The following is a 21,547-nucleotide window of genomic DNA, read 5'->3' as shown; positions in this document are numbered from 1 at the left end:
CCCACCTTACCTGGCAATCCTGCAGCAACTATTTGTAGTGAAGGCAGCTTTCTTTTTACCATTCTTTGCTTGCCTTCTATCTAAAACTACAATGTAGAAACAAGCTGGGCAAGGCTACTCACTTGTCACCAGATTTAGAGGTTGATAGAGAGCTGATAAAATTATTTAAAAGAATGTATAACCTCCTTCTGTAAAGATTTAAAAAAACTTTCTGGGGAGAGTCGAAATATAATTCTGCCCAATAAGGGGAACAGATTAGCTAACTTCTTAATGTCGATGTCCCTTTCTGCTCAAGGATTCTAGAATTCATTTCACAGTGTTAGAATTCCCTGGATTTCCCTGAAATTCCCTAAACTGTCTGGCAGGAAAGAACATACCAGTGCTCCTTCTGGACCAAACATTTCCAGGAAACTTCCAATGAATTCTCGGGATTTCTCTTCCCACTTCTGAATGAGGTCAATGCTTTTTTCTTCTACCTTCTGAACAAATTCTTTTGACTTTTCCTCCACATCTTTCACTTTCTTCTTTACTTTGTCAACTCGCTCCTGCAAGTGGTATTTCTTCTCCTAGATAGAGAAATAACTGTTTTGAGAAACAATACTCCCTCTGACCTTCCATTCCAAGGGGAAGGCAAAGACTTGGTTTGCATTCTACTGACACTCCTTTCAGTCTTGAGAATTTCACTTTGCTTTAATCTATCCCACACTTATCTAGCACAATAACAGATAAGATATACTCTGGATGGTCATCTTATACAAAAGTGTAACAATTCTAAGATTGCAGAGCCCAGGACTAAACTAAATATATAGGGTAAGCCCAGTAACAGACAGGCATAAACCAACAAAGTCAGATTTATTTTTAAGACAAAACATAAATTTGGAAGATAAACATGCCCAACAAAACCCAAACTTTATTCCAGACATAGATGTATAGGGAGGGAGCAATAAGATCACTGCCCCATATTGTCAAGAATAGCCAACTGCATCAGGTTGAAAGTGGAAATAGTGGATTTTTACTTAAGTACTTAATTTATTGTACTGAATTTCCCCCCTCCATCACTGGTTTATTTAATGATTACAGAGGAGGCTTTTGTTTTCTGTTTTTTGTTTTTTTTTTTTTTAATATTTGGAGGTCTGCCTGCTCATTCACAAAATGAGGATAATACTCTTTGCTCCTATCAGCTTCCCTAGAGATAAGGGAAAATGGTATGAACCCTCCTAAGAGGAGGAGAAGAGAGGAGTCTTTGGCCAAAGAAAAGTATTCTCGTAATTTCCAGATCATAACATAAAGAGGGAAGGGGCTATGTTCAAGATTTTTTTTTCTTCTTAGGGCTGTACATGCAGCGTATGGAAGTTCCCAGACTAGGGGTCAAACTGGAGCTGCAGCTGCCAGCCTACGCCACAGCCACAGCCACACGGGATCCAAGCTGCATCTTGGACCTACACCGCAGCTCACTGCAATGCTGGATCCTTAAACCACTGAGCGAAGCCAGGGATCAAACCCACATTATAACCCGCTGAGCTACAACTCCTGTTTAGGATTTTTAAACACCTGGAAATAGATTCTATGGTATATAATTAACAACAACTAGGGTTTATGTGCATAGGTAAATCATATTTAGATGAAGCCATTTCATCCACACATAATTCACAGAGCTGGGAGCAGGTGAGGGAGCATGGCAAACTATTTACATAGAAGATAGAGTTAGTAGCTTTCTTTTTTTTTTTTTTTTTTTTTTTTTTTAATCTTTTCTAGGCCGCTCCCATGGCATATGGAGGTTCCCAGGCTAGGGGTCTAATTGGAGCTGTAGCCACCGGCCTACGCCACAGCCACAGCAACAAAGGATCTGAGCCATGTCTGCGACCTACACCACAGCTCACGGCAATGCCAGATCCTTAACCACTCAGCAAGGGCAGGGATCGAACCCGAAACCTCATGTGTCCTAGTCAGATTTGTTAACCACTGAGCCACGACGGGAACTCCAGCAGCTTTCTTCTTTTTAAATCAACTTCACTGAGGTACAATTTATATACAAAATGTATAGTAGTTTTTCAAAGTGCCATATTAAGCTCTTAACTCTGGGATGAGGCTGGAACTCACATTGATAAAGCTGACATTGAGCTCCTTTGCGGTGTAGCCCCTCTGTAGGTTCCGTCTGGCGTATACATCATAGTCGCGGACAATTCGGGTGATGATGTCTGACGTGGAGATACCTTCCGTCCTTTGCGTTGGAGCAAACATGCCTGATCCAAGAACACATACAAACACTGTGACATTCTGGTTAGCTCGGGCAGTAGGACTAGATGGAAAAAGGGAGCAACATTCCCCTCCTTTCCTCAAAAAGCAGAATCTGCTATTACTAAGTAGAATCTGAAGATAGGGACATTCAGGTGGAGGACTGACTCAAAGGCTAGGGGTGAGGAAAGGCCCTAACATTAAGAAAAATATGGGACTGGAGATGGGGTTTCCTGAAATTAAAAGAGATATCAAAAGTAGTTGTTCAGAGTGAGAACGGATGGATATGGTGCTATGCTCACCTTCGCCTCTTACCCAAAGTGTGACCTGAAAGTGGATGCTGAATTTCTCAGTGTATAAACTCCTCTGTCAGGTAGCAATGTGGCTGAATCTCTGTCATTTCCCCTGAGATTCCATAAAGCAAGCAGGCCCATCAACTTACTCACCTGCTTCCTTGATGTGCTTATAAACATCATCACTCCCAGCAGAAGAATACGGGATGTCATCATGGGCTACAAAGTCAATCTGAAAATCAGGAAACACCACGATAACTGCCATTCAGAAAGAACCAGTAACTACTCTCAGGCTTAGAAAAGGGAGTACGAGGAGAGGCCAGGCCTCCAATGGACTTTTTGTCTCTCTTTGCTTTACTCATAAATTCTGCAATTCATTTACAAGCCACCCAACCTGTCTATGGTTCATAAACATGAAGCTAGTCAGTTTCTTTTTTAGCTATTCCTCCCACCCTGCTGGAACAGCGATCCTCATACTGCACACCAGTCACCATGCTGTGGTAAACAGGGCTGGAGGGTTTGCTGTTATGCTAGTTAGTAGGTGGAACCGAGGAAAGAAGAAAGGAAACTCCTTATCATCCTGGGTCTACCAGGATTGGTCAAATAGGGTTTCTAAAAATATGAGAAAGAGGTCACTTCTTTATCAACCAGTTTCTCTCTCAGTCCATGAGATGAGTGGAAATGTAAAAATAGCAACAAGAGCCCTTTAACTAGAATAGATACACTGTACTCCTGTGAGATGAAAAACCTGAGGCCATAAAAGACCTTTAGGTCTCAGATCTATTATTTTCCTACTGTCAATATCTCTTGCACTGGAATCAATAATCTTTCTAAATTTCACTTATTTACTCCCTCCTGAATAGGCCATATGCCCTCTACTAACATAATTGCTAACACCACCACACCCAGCTCCGGAGGTAATGTGCTGTATGCTCATCAGGACTGTGACTCTTTGCTAATATCTCAATTACCCACGAACAACTTGTCAGGGATTCATAGGCAGCAAGGTGAAAATAAGAATGGTGAGCAAGCTAGATTTGTGGCTGAGGATACAATGCTAACAAGGAGAAAAGGGAATCTGGACGTTCCTGTAACCTCTTCTGCCTGGACCTCCCAGGCTATTGGGCAGAGAATAATTCTGCTCATCACCTTTGGTACCATGGGCTGCTAAATGTTGATGGAGCAAAGCTAGAGAAGTATAAAAGGTCTGTCCGAATCCTAAACAAATACCTCTTAGCTTCAGGCCTACCCAAATACTGCCTTTGAAGCATTCTGGTTACTTCTGTTCTTTCCTGCCTCATTGAACAATTCACCTTCAACATTCTACACAGTCCTGTAGAGAAATGACAATACGCTTGCTGGTTCCTCAAGCCTGAGGGCCTCCAACCTGACTAATGAATTCATCTTGGCATTCATACCCACTTTTTTTTATTTTCTTCGATGTGGGAGAATAAAAAGGAAATAGGGATTTTATAATACCAACTCACTAAGTAAAAATGAAAAACCTCCCTGGTTTCTGATTCCACATAATTTCTAGCCCAAAATCAAAGTCTTGAAACTAAATTTAAATTAATACTAGAGAAGTTGGTCAGATGTTAATATATCTTATTTCCGGGAATATGAATTCCTTGAGAGCATGGCTGCGGCGATGTATATTCTAAAGAGACTGGTAGGGAGTTCCCCTTGTGGCTCAGTGGTAATGTATCTGACTAGTATCCATCAGGATGCAGGTTCGATCCCTGGCCTCACTCACTGGGTAAAGGACCCGGCATTGCCACGAGCTGCAGCGTAGGTCACAGACTAGACTCAGATCCCGTGTTGCTATGGCTGTGGTGTAGGCCGGCAGCTACACCTCTGATTCGACCCCTAGCCTGGGAACTTCCATATGCCAAGGGCGTGACCCTAAAAAGACAAAGAAAAAATAAATAAAATAAAGAGACTGGTAGGCCAAGAGGATGGACACATCTGTACTGGGGGGGAGGGTAGAATCACATAACTGAAGAGTTCAATTTCTAACCCTGCTGGAGTGTGACCTGGATCAGGGTATCTGGCCTCTCTGGCCCTGTCCTCATATTTAAAGGGGAAATAATAACTACCCAACAGGATTTTTGTGGGGAACAAATGAAATATAATGGATGTAGAAGTGCTTGTAAACCATCAAACCTGATAGAAATTTCAGGGATGACTCTTATTGGAATAATACACTGTCATCTCTTCTATGTGAAATTTACATAGAGGACAGATGTAAAATAAGGCTAGTGGAAAACCAGTCCAAGTACTAGAGGCCTTGAAAGTTGAGGGAATTCCAGACCAGGGAATGGGGACATGTGCTCAGTTTCTTACCCGGTGTTCTGCGAGAAACTCTGGTGTCAGGGTCCAGGGGGCATTCCTCACCACCTCATCCACATAGCGGCAGTGCTGCACAGCATCGTAGCGCTCATTTTCATTCATCACTGTGAAGCCTTTGAAGTTGTGCGTGAGCTCATCACTGCAAACTGAGTTCACCACATCACAAAGTTATAAGTCAAAATCTCCTCTACTTAACCACTTCTCAGTCATCAACCTCTCCCATTTCCTAGGAAGGTAACCAATCTCCCCACCTGGCTAAGAGTCTTCTAGACGTAGCTCAGTCTGGATAACGATGCTTTTCCTAATCCAAGATACATCTTCAGGAGCAAAACTCACTAAATATGTTCATACTTCGGGAAGGAAAGGATACAACAGAGGACTAAGATATTTGGCCTTGAAATGAACCTGCTGTGCATTTCTGTGTCAACTAAAATTTTTTTCAAACGTTTTCGTATTATCCTTTTATAAGACTGGACAGGACCACATAACATTTGCTTAGCAGACTTTTATACTTCAGTTGACTCAAAATGATGAACTGAAATCTAAAGTAAATGCTATTTTTAAGTAGGCAATATAGGTCAGACTGCAGAAACCCAGCTAAAAACAGTGAGATAAATCCTGGACATTTCATGTCAATGAGCTTAGAGTTTCTCTCTTCAGGTTTATATGCTTTATGTTTTATATACTTCACATACTTCATATACTTCACATTTTAGAAAGGCTGTACTATATCCCTCATTTAAAAACCAAAATAAGGAGTTCCCATCATGGCTCAGCGGTCACGGGTTGGATCCCTGGCCTCACTCAGTGGGTTAAGGATCTGGTGTTGCCGTGAGCTGTGGTGTAGGTCGCAGACGCGGCTCGGATCCCGAGTTGCTGTGGCTGTTGTGTAGGCCGGCAGCTACAGCTCCGATTAGACCCCTAGCCTGGGAACCTCCATATGCGGGTGTGGCCCTAGAAAAGACAAAAAGACAAAAAAATTAAAAATAAATAAATAAGAGCCAGTGATATAATTGGGTCACTTGGCTGTATAGCAGAAAATGACATAACTAAACTTTAATAAAATTTTTTTTTAAAAAAAGGAAGAAAAAAGAACCAATGTACTCAGGTTATAAAGACAGGAGAAAAATGGCTCCTATAATTATTTGCTAAACTGCATCTCAAGTCATCAGATGTTTTCTTACCTCCCACAATGAGGTATGTATTAGGGAAAAGGTTCTTTGCTTGCATCAGAGCCCGGGCATGACCAGAATGAAATAAGTCAAATATTCCATCTGCATAAACTCTCACAGGCCGTTCACCTAAATCCAAAGGAAAAGAATTTATCACAGAAATACCCCTTGACTCAATTCCTCATATTTAATAAATGGAAATGGCACTGGGTGGCTGCTCCATCCCTGCAAACCCCTCTTTTAAGGTGTTCTCTGGATATTCACCTTAATTTGGGGTGTCTGGGGATTGTGAGGAACAACATCACAGACTTCCCTGATTACAAAGACTCTCTTGACATCATATCCACTAACACTCTTTGTTAGCCTGGTTGTATCAAACCGCTCAGGTAATTGGATTTCATGATTGCTTTTACCTTAAAGTCATTTTAGAAGTGAAAAGAAAGAGTTACACAAGAGATACTTCTTAAATTTCAGAATCTTCACCTTAGTTTTACATTTAAAGTTATGTTTAAACAGAGTATAATTAGGGAGTTCCCACTGTGATGAAGTAGAGATGAATCTGACTAGTGTCCATGAGGATGCAGGTTTGATCCCTGGCCTTGCTCAGTGGGTTAAAGGTCTGGCGTCGCTGAATGAGCTGTGGCGCAGGTCACAGACTAGGCTTGGATCCCATGTTGCTGTGGCTGTGGCGTAGGCCAGCAGCTGTAGCTCTGATTCGACCCCTAGGGACCTCTGGGAACTTCCATATGCCTCAGGTGAGGCCCTAAAACAAAACAAAACAAAACAAACAACAGAGTATAATTAAACTATACTCTGACTGCCTGCTCTTCATATTCAAGCTGCCTTGATTACTAATTACTAATGCTTTGCTTTGAAAATAAAATTCTTTGCTTTGAAAGAAAAGAGTGATCCTAAGGAGTGAGAATGAAAAAGAGGCCAGGTAAGTACCAGTTATCAATTTATTGCTTCTCAGTTCCAGATTCACCCTGAATACTTGCTCTGTGATAACATGGAATTCCTTAAGGCACTTCTTCTTGATAGTGACCATGATGGTATACTTTATCAACAGAGGGTGATATATCAAGTATGTGAAAATCCATTATAAATATTTTAGGGCTTCATATTAGTTTTTCCTTTTCTCTCCATTAGTGGGAATAATAGAAAACTGATTGCCAATTTATTTGTAGTGGAATGGACTAAGAAAGAAAAGGCAAGAAATGATCTCTTCGGGTATAAGACTAAATCCAAAGCCAAAAAAATACATGGAAAATGAAATTGATTTCATTTCAATTTCATGAAGCATGGTTTATCATGCTTCAAATGACAAATCTAATGAGTTCTAATAACATATTTCCACTGTGTGATTAAAGGAAAGGCTCTGGGAGTTCCTGTCATGGCGCAGTGGTTAACGAATCCGACCAGGAACCATGAGGTTGTGGATTTGATCCCTGCCCTTGCTCAGTGGGTTAAGGATCTGGCGTTGCCGTGAGCTGTGGTGTAGGTTGTAGACGGGGCTCGGATCCCAAGTTGCTGTGGCTCTGGCGGCTCTGGCGTAGGCCCGCGGCTACAGCTCCGATTGGACCCCTAGCCTGGGAACCTCCTTATGCCGCGGGGGTGCGGCCCAAGAAATGGCAAAAAGAGAAAAAATAAATAAATAAATAAATAAATAAATAAAAATAAAATAAAAAATAAAGGAAAGGCTCTTTCACTGTAGCAGCATAAGATAACAGTAGAGCATGTACATTATTCTGGGTGAGAAGGGCCAGGGGCTCATCAGATACACCATACTGAAGGTGGGAATAAGATATATCTCCCCCCTGCCTTGAGGGGAGTGAATCAAGCAGGAGGAAACTGGTGGTTGGGAAGTTTATGGACTTTTCTTTCTAGATAGCTTTATCCACAAACAATTAGTTTTAAACTGAGAAATCATACATTGCTGATTGAAGTAGAAACTGGTTCAACTTTCAAGAAAGGCAACTAAGCAATATTTATCGAAAGACAAATGACAAATGTTTACACCCTTTAGCCCAGCTACTCCAATTCTAGGAATTTACCTCATAGATATATTTGTAAATATGTATGTTATTCACTGCAGCAATGTTTGCAATAGCAAAAGTTTGGAAACAACCTAAATTTCAGTGGAAGACTGACTATGACATGATCTACCCTTTAGAAAGCTAGGAAGACTCATACATTATTTGCTTATATATCCCACAAGAAACTGGTAATACTGGTTGCCTGTAAAAGGGATAGTAGGTGGCTGTGAGTCAGTGGTGAGAGGAAGACACTTCACTCTGAATTCTCTTTGTACTTTACAAGTGTTAGGCCATGGGAATATACTGATTTTATAATATAGGAAACACAATTTTTAAATAAAATAAATATACCAATACAATGAAAATCTAAGAAATAATATGATAGATTTAAGAGTCAGAAAAGTTAGAGTTTCTGTCGCGGCTCAGCAGGTTAAGAACCTGACTTGTATCCATGAGGATGTGGGTTTGATCACTGGCCTTTCTAAGTGGGTTAAGCATCTGGCATTGCCACAAGCTGCAGTGTAGACTGCAGATGTGGCTCGGATCTGGTGTTGCTGTGCCTGTGGCATAGGCTGGCAGCTGCAGCTCCGATTTGACCCCCACCCTGGGAACTTCCATATGCCACAGGTATGGCCCTAAAAAAAACAAAAACCAGAAGTTATAGCTCAAGCTTGCCAACTGGCCTCATTCCTCTGTAATCTCAATCTAAACCTCAGTTTTCTCATCTATAAAACAAAGCAAAACAAAACAAAATCTGAGTAGAATAATCTCTTTTCTATATCCTAAAAATCATAACCATGAAGTAACTAACATACTTCTATCTTTCCTAAACAAGTTCAGAGTGGCTATGACTTCACTTTACTTGATCCTAAAAGACAAAGGATAGAATACAAAAATTGGGAATATCATGTTGCTGTTTCTTTGACATTAGTATATAATAAGGGCAAAGTGAGATGATGGGGATTTAACTCAGTAAATACATTTTCTGGATAGTGGCAATAGCATAGAACACTGTTGACTGAGAAGCTACTAGCCAGCAGTTAATCATCCCCCACTAAGCTGAGTCACCTTTGAACACTTTCTCACCCCAAGCCCAGATGTGCCTTTTCCCCACCTCCCAGTCTCCCAACCTCTCAATCCCCTATGACTGACCCCAAGTTGTTGGCAAACCCAGACTGGTATATTAAGCAAAGGACCAGAAGGAGGCATTGTTGAACTGAAAATCTAGGGAGAAAGCATTCTTTTACCAAGTAGCTATTGGCCAGGATGACCATGCCCTCTGATTTCTATCTGTGGTCTGAGCATACTATCAAGAGCAACTCTCTTCACTCTCAAAATAGCCTTGATTTGGATTATAAGGTACAGTCCTTGCACTACTGCTAGACTAAGTAACGAGATGTTCTCCTTTAAGCAAGAGATCTGGGCTTCACTTTATCTCTTTTGATATATTCTTTCAAAAGCTACCACTGAAACATTCTGTCTTAGATTTCCAGTCCCTTCAGACTGCCTTTTCTTCCTTTCTCCAAGAGAACATACTGCTGGGTATTTTTTTTTTTCCATCTTCCTAAAGAGATGATCTTCTTATCTCTCAAGCTGTATTTCTTTTATCTCTAAGTAGTGAGCTTAATCTAAGACTACACAAAATTTCCTCCTTAAGTGAAAACCTGGGGGCAGGGAGAGGGATGCACCTTGTACCAGTTAGTGGTTTAAAATGCATTAATAATGGCTGTGTAGAGTCCTTATTGGTTTATTCCTTGTCCATCACTGGCATGAAGACAGTTACTTGGTTGTTTAACATAAAACTGAATGGACAGAGTAAGATGAAGGGAAAACCAGGGGTCAAATTTGACTGGCAAACTTTATAGCCCAATTTGTGACTAATTATTCTACCCAAAATACAATCAGTTTGCTGATGGCCTATTACTTATAACTGCTGTCTACAAGGAGTCACATCACTCCAGGATGAAAAGAACACAAAGATGGAAAAACTTAGGTTTTAGCTTCAGTTTTATCACTTGTTATTTGTTTTACTGTGGGGGAAACTTCACTTCTTTGTTTCTATGGACCTTAATTTAATTTATTCATGTATATAATAAAAGTAGATAATTTCAAAAATGACTTACTTGTAAAATTCTACTACTCTAAAATTTTTAAAAATTAGATTTAGGAGTTTTCCTTGTGACTCAGTGGTAACAAACCTGACTGGTATCCATGAGGACACAGGCTCGATCCTTGGCCTCGCTCAGTGGGTTAGAGATCAGAAATAGACTCACAGACATAGAGAACAGACTTGTGGTTGCTAAGGTAGAGGGGGAGGGGGTGGGATGGACTGGAAGTTTGAGCTTAATAGATACAAACTATTAAATTTAGAATGGATAAGCAATGAGGTCCTGCTGTACAGCACAGGGAACTATATCCAGTCTCTTGGGATAGACCATGATGGAAGATACTATAAGAAAGAGAATGTATATATACATATGACTGGGTCACTTTGCGGAAATTGGCACAACATTGTATATAAACTATACTTTAAAAAAAATTAACTAGGAAGATCCCGTCGTGGCGCAGTGGTTGACGAATCCGACTAGGAACCATGAAGTTGCGGGTTCGATCCCTGCCCTTGCTCAGTGGGTTGACGATCCGGCGTTGCCGTGAGCTGTGGTGTGGGTTGCAGACGCGGTCGGATCCTGCATTGCTGTGGCTCTGGAGCAGGCTGGCAGCTACAGCTCTGATTCGACCCCTGGCCTGGGAACCTCCATGTGCCGTAGGAGTGGCCCAAGAAATGGCAGGAAGACAAAAAAAAAAAAAAATTAACTAAAAAATGTGACAGTCCGACATATTATTTGGTCCTTTGTAAAAATAGCTAAGATTATAAACCAGCTCAGGCTAATATCTATTCTTTTTCCTTTTCAGGGTCACACTTGCAAAATATGGAAGTTCCCAGGCTAAGGGTTGAATCAGAGCTGCAGTTGCTGGCCTACGCCACAGCAACAGCAACGCAGGGATTGAACCCACATCCTCATGGACACCAGTTGGGTTCTTAACCTGCTGAGCCACAACGGAACTCCTTCAGACTAATATCTTAATTCCACTGCTCTGCTATACCTCACAACTGTGACAACAGCCCAGAAAAAAAAGTGCTTTTATTTTCTGTCACTCTATTTCTTAGCTGTGACAAAATCCTGGAAAATAAGTATACAATAAGAAGAAAAATGAGGAGTTCCTGTCGTGGCGCAGCGTAAACAAATCTGACTAGGAACCACGAGGTTGTGGGTTTGAATTCTGGCCTCACTCAGTGGGTTAAGGATCCAGCGTTGCCATGAGCTGTGGTATAGGTCAAAGATGCGGCTCAGATCCCACATTGCTGTGGCTCTGGCATAGGCCACAGCAACAGCTCCGATTGGATTCCTAGCCTGGGAACCTCCATATGCTGCGGGTGCAGCCCTCAAAAGACAAAAGACAAAAAAAAAAAAAAAAAAAAGAAGAAAAATGAAATTTTACAGAGTACAGTTATCCTCCCAAACAGTACAAGGGAGATGGTAGGAACACCTCCCCCAACCAGCTTTTTCAGGTAAGCTAAGGAAACACAGAGAAAGTAAATGTATATTCGAAGAATACAACTGAATGCTAAAAAAACAGTAAAACAACAAAGCAATTAGGCATTTACTTACAAGTTCCTCTGCTGGCTTCTTCCATAGTGACCCTGACATAGGGCTTACTAAAGTCTACCTCAATTTCATCAGAAAAAGGCGCTGGCTCCCGTAAGCCCTTAAGAAGAGGAAAGTGAAGGAAAAGGAAGTTAAATTCAACTGTATAAACTGAAATATTCAACAGAGGCCGCTTTAAAGAACAATTATTCAATGTGCTGTGATTAAAATGTTTTCTAAAACTTCATAACATAAAAAAGAAAAAAAAAAGAAAAGCATTCCAAAATGACAAGTGAAAGTTGCAACTACTACCAAATGGGCAAATCATGACGTGAAATATAAACATTTTGCTGAGAAGTTATATGAACTGCATTCAACTACTCAGAGGAGAAACTGAAAATAGAATGCAGGTACGCTCTTTCCTCTATGGAGGAAAGGCTTACTTAAAGAGTTTTTGTTAAATTTATTCCTAAGCATTTTATTCTATTTGATGCTATTGTATCAGTTTTCTTAATTTTACTTTTGGATTGTTCCTTGCTAGTATATAGAAATGCAATGGATTTGTATGAGTGTATGGGTATTAAGTTTTTATAATTTCAGTTGATTCTTATCTCTTGTGGCTTTGCTAAACTCAATTATCAGTTCTAGCAGTTTGTTTGGTAGATTCCTCAGATTGTCTACCTATGAAATCATGCTGTCTGTGAAAACAGACGGTTTTACTTATTCCTTTCCAGTCTAGATAACTTTAATTTCCTTTTATTATCCCTATTGCACAAGTTGAATCCTCTCATATAGTGGTGAACGGAAGTGGAAGGGACAAATATCCTTGTCTTGTTCCCAGTTCTAGGGGAAAAACATGTAATCTTGCACCATTAAGTATTATGTTAGGAGTTCCTGTGGTTATTGAACCCGACTAGTATCCATGAGGACACAGGTTCGATCCCTGGCCTTGCTCAGTGTGTTAAGGATCCAGCATTGCCATGAACTGTGGTGTAGGCTGCAGATGCAGCTTGGATCTGGTGTTGCTGTGGCTGTGGTGTACGCTGGCAGCTATAGCTCAGATTCGACCCCTAGCATGGGAACCTCCATATGCCACAGGTGTAGCCCTAAAGCCGCAGGTGTGGCCCTAAAAAGACAAAAAAAAAAAAGTATTACATTAGCTATAGGTTTTTTAGATGCCCTTTATCGGTTGAGGAATTGCTTTTCTTTTTGTAGTCTGTTGAGAATTTTTAAATGAACAGGGGCCAGATTTTGTCACATTTTTTTTTGCATTATTAAAACACGTTTTGGTTTTGCCTTTTACTTTATTAATTATATTGTATTAGATTTATTGATTTTAGAATGCTAAGCTAATCTTGCATTCTTGGGTGAAAATCCTCCCGGTCATGTTGTATATGTTCCTGGATTCAATCCATTAATATATTGTTAAGTATTTGTGCATCTAAGTTTGTGAAGGATTTTGAACTATAGTTTTCTTTCTTATGCTGCTTTTGCTTGGCTTTGATATCCAGCCTCATAAAATGGGTTAGGAAATGTTCTCTTCCATATTTTCTGAAAGTGTGTACAACTGGTATTATTTCTTCCTCAAATGTTTCATAGAGTTCACCAATTAAGTCTGGGTCTAGCTTTGTCTTCGCAGGAAGATTTTTTTTTAAACACTAATTCAGTATTTTTTTTCCCTAGGTGGATACTCCCATCACCTCACAGATTTTATTTTTAACTATTTATTTTTAAATTTTTTCTTTTTTCTATTTTATGGCCACACCTATGGCATATGGAACTTCCTGGACTAGGGGTCAAATCGGAGCTGCACCTGCCAGTCCACACCACAAGCACAGCAATATCAGATCTGAGCCGCATCTGAAACCTACACTGCACCTTGTGGCAATGCCAGATCCCTAACCCACTGAGCAAAGATAGGGATCAAATCCAAATCCTCAGAGACACTATGTTGGGTTCTTAACCCACTGAGCCACAACAGGAATTCCTAATTCGACATTTTTTGCTTGGGATAGGTTTATTCAGATTTTCTATTTTATTTCTGGGTCAGTTTTGGTAATGTGTCTCTTTCTAGGAATATGTTTATTTTATATAAATTGTCACATCTTTTGGCATGAAATTATTCATAATATTCCCTTATAATTCTTTTAATTTCTGCTGAGTTGTAGTGATGTTTACTCAGAATTTTATTTAAAGTTTATTTATTTACTTTTATGGCTACCCTGCAGCATGTGGATGCTTGAATCAGAGCCACAGCTGCAAACTACAGTGCAGCTGCAGCAACACCAGATCCTTTAACCCACTGTGCAGGGCCAGGGAACAAATCTGCCCCTCTGCAGCAACTAAAGCCACCGCAGTCAGATTAACCCACTGCACCACAGTGGGAACTCCTAGAATTTTATTTTATTCTATTCTATTTTATTTTTTGTCTTTTTAGGGCCACACCCATGGCACAGAGGTTCCCAGTCTAGGGATCAAATCGGAGCTGTAGCCACTGGCCCACAACACAGCCACAGCAACACCAGATCTAAGCCGCATCTGCAACCTACACCACAGCTCATGGCAACGCCAGATCCTTAACCAAGGCCAGGGATCAAACCCACATCCTAATGGATACTAGTTGAGTTTGTTAACCACTGAGCCAAGATGGGAAATCTTAGAATTTTAAATTAAACACCAATCATATCACGACTGGGCTATATTCAGAAACTGAGAAGACACTGCTGTGTTTTGGTTTCAGATAAGGACAGAAGTTTTTTTTGTTTGTTTGTTTTTGTCTTTTTGCCATTTCTTGGGCCGCTCCTGCGGCATATGGAGGTTCCCAGGCTAGGGGTCTAATCGGAGCTATAGCTGCCAGCCTACATACACCACAGCTCACGGCAACGCCGGGTCCTTAACCCACTGAGCAAGGGCAGGGATCGAACCCTCGACCTCATGGTTCCTAGTCGGATTCGTTAACCACTGCGCCATGACTGGAACTCCAAGGATAGATGTTTTAAATTAGGTTTTAAAATTGAAACATTTCTTTCAAAGATCACTTATCTAAGCTCAGTTTAAAATATGCATGGGAGTTCCCACTGTGGCACAGAGTGCTAAGGATCTGGCGATGTCTCTGCAGCAGTGTGGGTTCAATCTCAGGCCGAGCACAGTGGGTTAAGGATCCAGCGTTGCCGTAGCTGTGGTGTAGGTCGCAGCTGGGGCTCGGACTCCACTCCTGGCCTGGGAACTTCCATAGGCTGAGTGTGTGGCCAAAAAAAAAAAAAAAAAAAAAAAAAAGCTGTAAAATAAGCAAAAACATTCATTTTTATGACACGTGTTATCCTTTTTTAGAACATTTTTTAAAAGAGTTAAGAATAGATCAAGGAGCCGAATGTATGATTTTCTGAAGTTAACAGAGATTCACCTATGGATTAGAGAAAACAATTTATCTTCTAGACATTAATATCCAAAGAGTTGCCCAATAGTAATCTGTATTTCTAAAATCATATGCTATTCACAAAATAATGCAGAGTCTATGAGTCCATCTACATCAAGGTCAAAAATAGGCAAAGCTAACTTATGATGACTAGAAGCCAGAGGACAAAGAAGTTTGGGGAAAGAGGATACTGACTAGCAGGGACACAAGGGCGCATTCTGGGAGTACCGGTGATTACATGAGGTGCACCTATATAAACATCTACTGAGCCTCTACACTTAAGGTTTGTGCACTCTACTGTGTGTAAGTTACACCTCAAGAAACAAATGACATTCAGTCATAAAAAGGAAAGCAACAATAATGCTTGCTACGACATGAATGAACCTTGAAAATATTATGCTAAGTAAAAGAAGCCAGTCACAAAAGACCACTTGTACAATTCCATTTATATGTAGTGTTCAGAATAGGAAAATTCATAGACAGAAAGTAGATTAGTGGTTACATTGGGCTGGAAGGGTTGGAGAAAAATGGTGAGTGACTGCTAACTGGTACATGGTTTCTCTTGGGGTGGTGAAAATGTTCCAAAATAGATCACGGTGATGGTTGCACAACTCTGTGAATATTCTAAAAACAATTGAATTGCACACTCTGAATGTGCATGTGAAATATAATAGTGTATGAGCTATAGCTTGATAAAGTTGTTTATATCAAAATATATATCATATAAAAATATATGGTGAATAAACAAGGTCCTACTATATAGCACAGGGAACTATATTTAATATATTATGATAAACCATAATGGAAAAGAATATTTTAAAAATGTATATATAGGAGTTCCCGTCGTGGTGCAGTGGTTAACGAATCCGACTGGGAACCATGAGGTTGCGGGTTCGGTCTCTGCCCTTGCTCAGTGGGTTGAGGATCCGGCGTTGCCGTGAGCTGTGGTGTAGGTTGCAGACGTGGCTTGGATCCCGCGTTGCTGTGGCTCTGGCGTAGGCCAATGGCTACAGCTCCGATTAGACCCCTAGCTGGGGAACCTCCATATGCCGCGGGAGCGGCCCAAAGAAATAGCAAAAAAAAAAACAAAACAAAAACAACAACAACAAAAAAGTATATATATTCAATTATATATATACATATATAACTGAATCACTTTGCTATACAGCAGAAATGAAACACATTATGTATCAACTGTATTTCAAAAAATTTTAATAAAAATATAAAATAGAAAAAATAGGGTTATTAAAAACAGTACATGTCGTACAGCTATAAATATAATAAAATACTTTGAATTAAAAAAACAGAAAACAAAACTAAACAAAAAAACAATAGCACATGTCAGGGTTCCCTGGTAAAACAGCAAGTTAAGGATCCGACATTGTCACTGCTGTGACTCAGGTTGCAGCTGCAGCATGGGTTCAATCCTTGGCCTAGGAACTTCCACATGCCACAGGCATGGCCTCCCCCCAGAAAAGTACATGTAGCTAAAAGAACAGCCTTACTGTGTTCTCTGAAATTATTATCAATGGTGTGCTGGATTCAGTTGTTAGAAATTCACATATTTTTGAGGGCTAATTATCAAATCACTGGTAGCTTGAAATCAGCCAAATAAACCAGTAAATGCTACATATCAGAGGTTTTTTTCTCCCCCCCAGTGAGTCACTTTACCAGGACACCACTGGTTATTTTGCACACTTAGAAAGAGATTATTTCACAGGTTATTACAGGAAGGGAGAAATGAATTTATGGATTTTTCCACTAATATTGCAGTAGGAGTAGAAGAGTGACAGACAAAAGATTTTTTATGAGAAGAACAGGTAGGACATAGTAAAAAGAAAATATACTGTCACTTGAGAAAGACAGACATTTTATAATAACTGAGCTTTTGAACTGAAGAAAATAAGGCTGTGGTACCATCAGCAGGAATAGAGAATTTTTTTTTTTATTTTTTAACTCAATGAATTTTATTACATTTGTAGTTGTACAATGATCATCACAACCCAATTTTATAGCATTTCCATTCCAAACCCCCAGCACATCTCCCCACCCCCCAACCTGTCTCCTTTGGAAATCGTAAGTTTTTCAAAGTCTGTAAGTCAGTATCTGTTCTGCAAAGAAGTTCTTTGCATCCTTTTTTTAGATTCCACATGTAAGTGATAGCATATGATGCTGGTCTTTCACTAACTTCACTTAGCATGATAATTTCTAGGTCCATCCATGTTGCTGTAAATGCCATTATTTCTTTCGTTTTAATGGCTGAATAATATTCCATTGTGTATATGTACCACATCTTCTTTATCCACTCCTCTGGCAAGGGCATTTAGGTTGTTTTATGCCTTGGTTATTGTAAATAGTGCTGCAATGAACATTGGGGTACATGTATCTTTTCCAGTCATGATTTTCTCCAGACAGATGCCCAGGAGTGGGACTGTTGAATGAAATGGTAATTCTATTTTTAGTTTTCTGTGGACTCTCCATACCTGTTTTCCACAGTAGTTGCACCAATTTACATTCCCACCAGCAGTGTAATAGGGTTCCCTTTTCTCCACACCTTCTCCAGCATTTACTGTTGGTAGACTTTTTTTTTTTTTCTTTTTTTGTCTTTTTAGGGCTGCACCCACAGTATGTGGAGGTTCCCAGGTTAAGGGTCAAACAGTAGCTGTAGCTGCTGGCCTATGCCACAGCCACAGCAACACTAGATCTGAGCCACATCTGAGACCTACACCTCGGCTCACAGCAACACCAGATCCTTAACCCATTGAGCAAGGCCAGGGACTGAACCTTCATTCTCATGGATGCTAGTCAGATTCATTTCTGCTGAGCCACGACGGGAACTCCTGTTTAGAGACTTTTTGATGATGGCCATTCTGGCTGGTGTAAAGTGGTACCTCATAGAAGTTTTGATACGTATTTCTCTAATGATTGGTGATGTTGAACATCTCTTCATGTGTTTTGTTGCCACCTGTATGTCTTCTTTGGAGAGTCATCTGTATAGATATTCTACTCATTTTTTGAAGGGGTTGTTTCTTTTCTTGGTATTGGGCTGTAGGAGGTTTATAAATTTTGGAGATTAATGCCTTGTCAGTTGCTTCATTTGCAAATATTTTCTCCCAGCCTTCGGGCTATCTTCGTTTTGTTTAGGGTTTCCTTTGCTGTGTAGAAACTTTTAAGTTTAATTAGGTCCCATTTGTTTATTTTTGTTTTTATTGTCATTACTCTAGGTGGTGGATCTGAGAAGGTACTGCTGTGGTTTATGTCAGAGAGTGTTTGGCCTACGTTTTCCTCTAAGAGTTTTATAGTATTCAGTCTTATATTTAGGTGTTTAATCCACTTTGAGTTTATTTTTGTGTATGGTGTTAGGGAGTATTCTAATTTCATTCTTTTCCATGTGGCTGTCCAGTTTTCCCAGCACCGCTTATTGAAGGGACTGTCTTTTCTCCATTGTATATTCCTGCCTCCTTTGTCATAGATTAGTTGACTGTAAGTGTATGGGTTTAATTCTGGGCTCTCTATCCTGTTCCACTGATCTATATTTCTGTTTTTGTGCCAGTACCATACAGTGTTGATGACTATAGCTTTGTAGTATAGTCTGAAGTCTAGGAGCCTGATTCCTCCAGCTCCATTTTTCTTTCTCAGGATGGCTTTGGCTATTCTAGGTCTTCTATGCTTCCAAACAAACTTTAAAATATTTTGTTCTAGTTTTGTGAAAAATGTTCTTGGTAATTTGATAGGAATTGCACTGAATCTGTAGATTGCCTTGGGTAGTAGTCATTTTGATAATATTGACTCCTCCAATAATCCAAGAGCATGGTATGTATGTCTTTCCATCTGTTTGTGTCATCTCTGATTTCTTTCATCAGTGTCTTATAGTTTTCAGAGTACAGGTCTGTTGCCTCTTTAGATAGGTTTATTCCTAAGTATTTTATTCTTTTTGATGTGATGGTAAATGGGATTGTTTCCCTAATTTCTCTTTCTGATCTTTTGTTGTTGTATATATAAATGCAGTTGATTTCTGTGTATTAATTTTGTATCCTGTGATCTTGCCAAATTCATTGATGAGCTCTAATGGTTTTCTGGTAGAGTCTTTAGGATTTTCTAGGTATAGTATCAAGTCATCTGCAAACAGTGATAGTCTTACTTCTTCCTTTCCAATTTGGATTCCTTTTATTTCTTTTTCTTCTCTGACTGCTGTGGCTAGAACTTCCAAAACTATGTTGAATAGTAGTGGAGGAATACAGAAAATTTTTGAAAGAAGTTTAGATCAAAGTAAATGAGAACTGACATCTCTGAATTTGGAGATTCAAATGACTACTAGAGGAGTTCCCGTCGTGGCGCGGTGGTTAACGGATCCGACTAGGAACCATGAGGTTGCGGGTTCGATCCCTGGCCTTGCTCAGTGGGTTAACGATCCGGCGTTGCCGTGAGCTGTGGTGTAGGTTGCAGACGTGGCTCGGATCCCGCATTGCTGTGGCTCTGGTGTAGGCTGGCAGCTACAGCTCCAACTCGACCCCTAGACTGGGAACCTCCATATGCCGCGGGAGCGGCCCTAGAAAAGGCAAAGACAAAAAAAAAAAAAAAAAAAAAAAAAGACTACTAGAGAGATCTTCTAGAAAATACTAGCAAAAGCCAGAACACCAGTGTCTTTAAGAAAATTGGTAGACAAGTAAACAAGGGAATGAGAAAAACAGAAAGGTACCTAGAAGGGACAGAAGGATCAAGTAGCAGGGTTTTTTTAAGTTGAAGAGCTCATATATGTCTAAGACAAAGGAAAAGGAGTCGAAGAAATTAAAAATACCAGAGAAGGAAAAACAACAGATAATTAAGGAAGAAAGAGTCTAAAAGAATGACAAGAAATGACCTCAAAGGAGATCAGGGTAGAAGGTATTAGCCCTAGAAATAAGAAGGATCACTCTTTTCTAAAAGAAGAAAGGAGAAAGATGATAAAAGGATAATATTGGATGTAAAAGAGGAACTTGAGGAAGGTACAGAATAGCTGTTGTGGGAAATGTATTTGAGCATCAGCAAATCGTTCCAGATCAAGATAGAAACTTTAATCTTCAGAAGGCCAAGTTAATAGGTCCAGGAAGAGAGAAAGAATTAACAAAAACCAAGAGATCTAAGGTTAGGCCCTGGTGAATGGAAGGGAGACAGAAGACTCAGGTGAAGAGTTAAGGAGAAAGAGGGATCTAGACATTTCTCCCAAGAAGATATACTAATGGCTAAAAAACACATGAAAAGGTGCTCAACAATATTAGTCACTATGAAAATGCACATCAAAACCACAATGAGGAGATCCCATCGTGGCTCAGCAGTTGATGAACCCAAACAGCATCCACGAGGACTTGGTTCAATCCCTGGCCTCATTCAGAGGGTTAAGGATCTGGCATTGCCGTTAGGTGTGGTGTAGGTCACAGACATGGCTCCGTTCCCAAGTTGCTATGGCCCTGGCCTAGGCTGGCGGCTACAGCTCTGATTGGACCCCTAGCCTGGGAACTTCCACGTGTGGCAAGTGCAACCCTAAACAGACAAAAAGACAAAAAAAAAAACAAAAAACAAAAAAAAAAACCCAAACACAATGAGATACTGCTTCACAACCACTAGGATGGCTAAAAGCAAAAGGACAGGCAATAACATTGATGGCAAGGATGTGGAGAAACTGGAACCTTCATACACTGTTGCTATGACTGCAAACTGGTGCATAGCTTTGGAAAACGGTTCTTCAAAATGTTAAACAAAGAATACCACAAGGACCTACTATACGGCACAGGGAAATCCACTCAATATTCTCTAATAACTTATATGGGAAAAAAGAAGAGATATATGTATATGCATAGCTGAATCATTCTGTGATATAAATGAAACTAACACAACACTGTAAGTCAATTATATACCAATAAAGTTTAAAATAAAATACCATTTGAATAAAATACCATACGATCCAGAAATTACACTCCTACGTAAATAAACAAGATAACTGAAAACATATTTTTAAAAAAACTTGTACATGAATAATGTTCATAACAACATTATTCATAATAGCCCCAAAGAGGAAATAATCCAAATGTCCAACAACTGATGAATGAATAAAACAAAACAGTATGCCCATATGGATTCACCCATGGAAAGAAACAAAATAATGTTAAACGCTACCACCTGGATGACCCTGAAAACACTGCACTAAATAAAAGCCAGACAAAAGCCTACATATTGTGTCATCATCTAAAAATGTCCACAACAGGCAAATCCCTAGACAGAGAAAGTATATTAGTGGTTGGTTTCCAGGGCATAGAGGGAGGGAGGGATGAGGGAATGACTGCTAGCGGGTATGGGGTTTCTTTTTTGTGGTGGTAAAAATGTTCTGGAATTAGATAGCAGCAGTGGTTGTACAACATTGTAG

At 40.0% G+C, this 21,547-nt stretch overlaps 1 protein-coding gene across 7 annotated transcripts in view; it reads right to left on the bottom strand.

Annotated features, from left to right (window-relative positions):
- PCYT1A (phosphate cytidylyltransferase 1A, choline) overlaps nt 1–21,547 on the bottom strand; it is a 76,426-nt gene that overhangs the window by 4,545 nt on the left and 50,334 nt on the right. For 5 of the 7 annotated variants that reach the window (XM_013982345.3, XM_005670120.4, XM_084990892.1 and 2 more), the window contains 6 exons: nt 11,757–11,853; nt 6,062–6,178; nt 4,872–5,023; nt 2,682–2,760; nt 2,101–2,243; nt 378–566 (listed from right to left, as the gene is read on the bottom strand). In XM_013982345.3, coding sequence (XP_013837799.1) covers nt 378–566; nt 2,101–2,243; nt 2,682–2,760; nt 4,872–5,023; nt 6,062–6,178; nt 11,757–11,853 — 777 coding nt within the window. The remainder of the gene's footprint in view (nt 1–377; nt 567–2,100; nt 2,244–2,681; nt 2,761–4,871; nt 5,024–6,061; nt 6,179–11,756; nt 11,854–21,547) is intronic. The other 2 variants (XM_013982347.3, XM_084990893.1) reach the window with 1 other exon arrangement.

Source organism: Sus scrofa, chromosome 13 (assembly GCF_054392235.1).
Source record: "Sus scrofa isolate SSC_HxYL_T2T_F1_AM1 chromosome 13, Sscrofa_HxYL_maternal_Yorkshire_Landrace_v2.0, whole genome shotgun sequence".
NCBI lineage: Eukaryota > Metazoa > Chordata > Mammalia > Artiodactyla > Suidae > Sus > Sus scrofa.
Note: the sequence above shows the minus strand (reverse complement) of the source record. Positions and strands in the feature narration are given on the sequence as shown.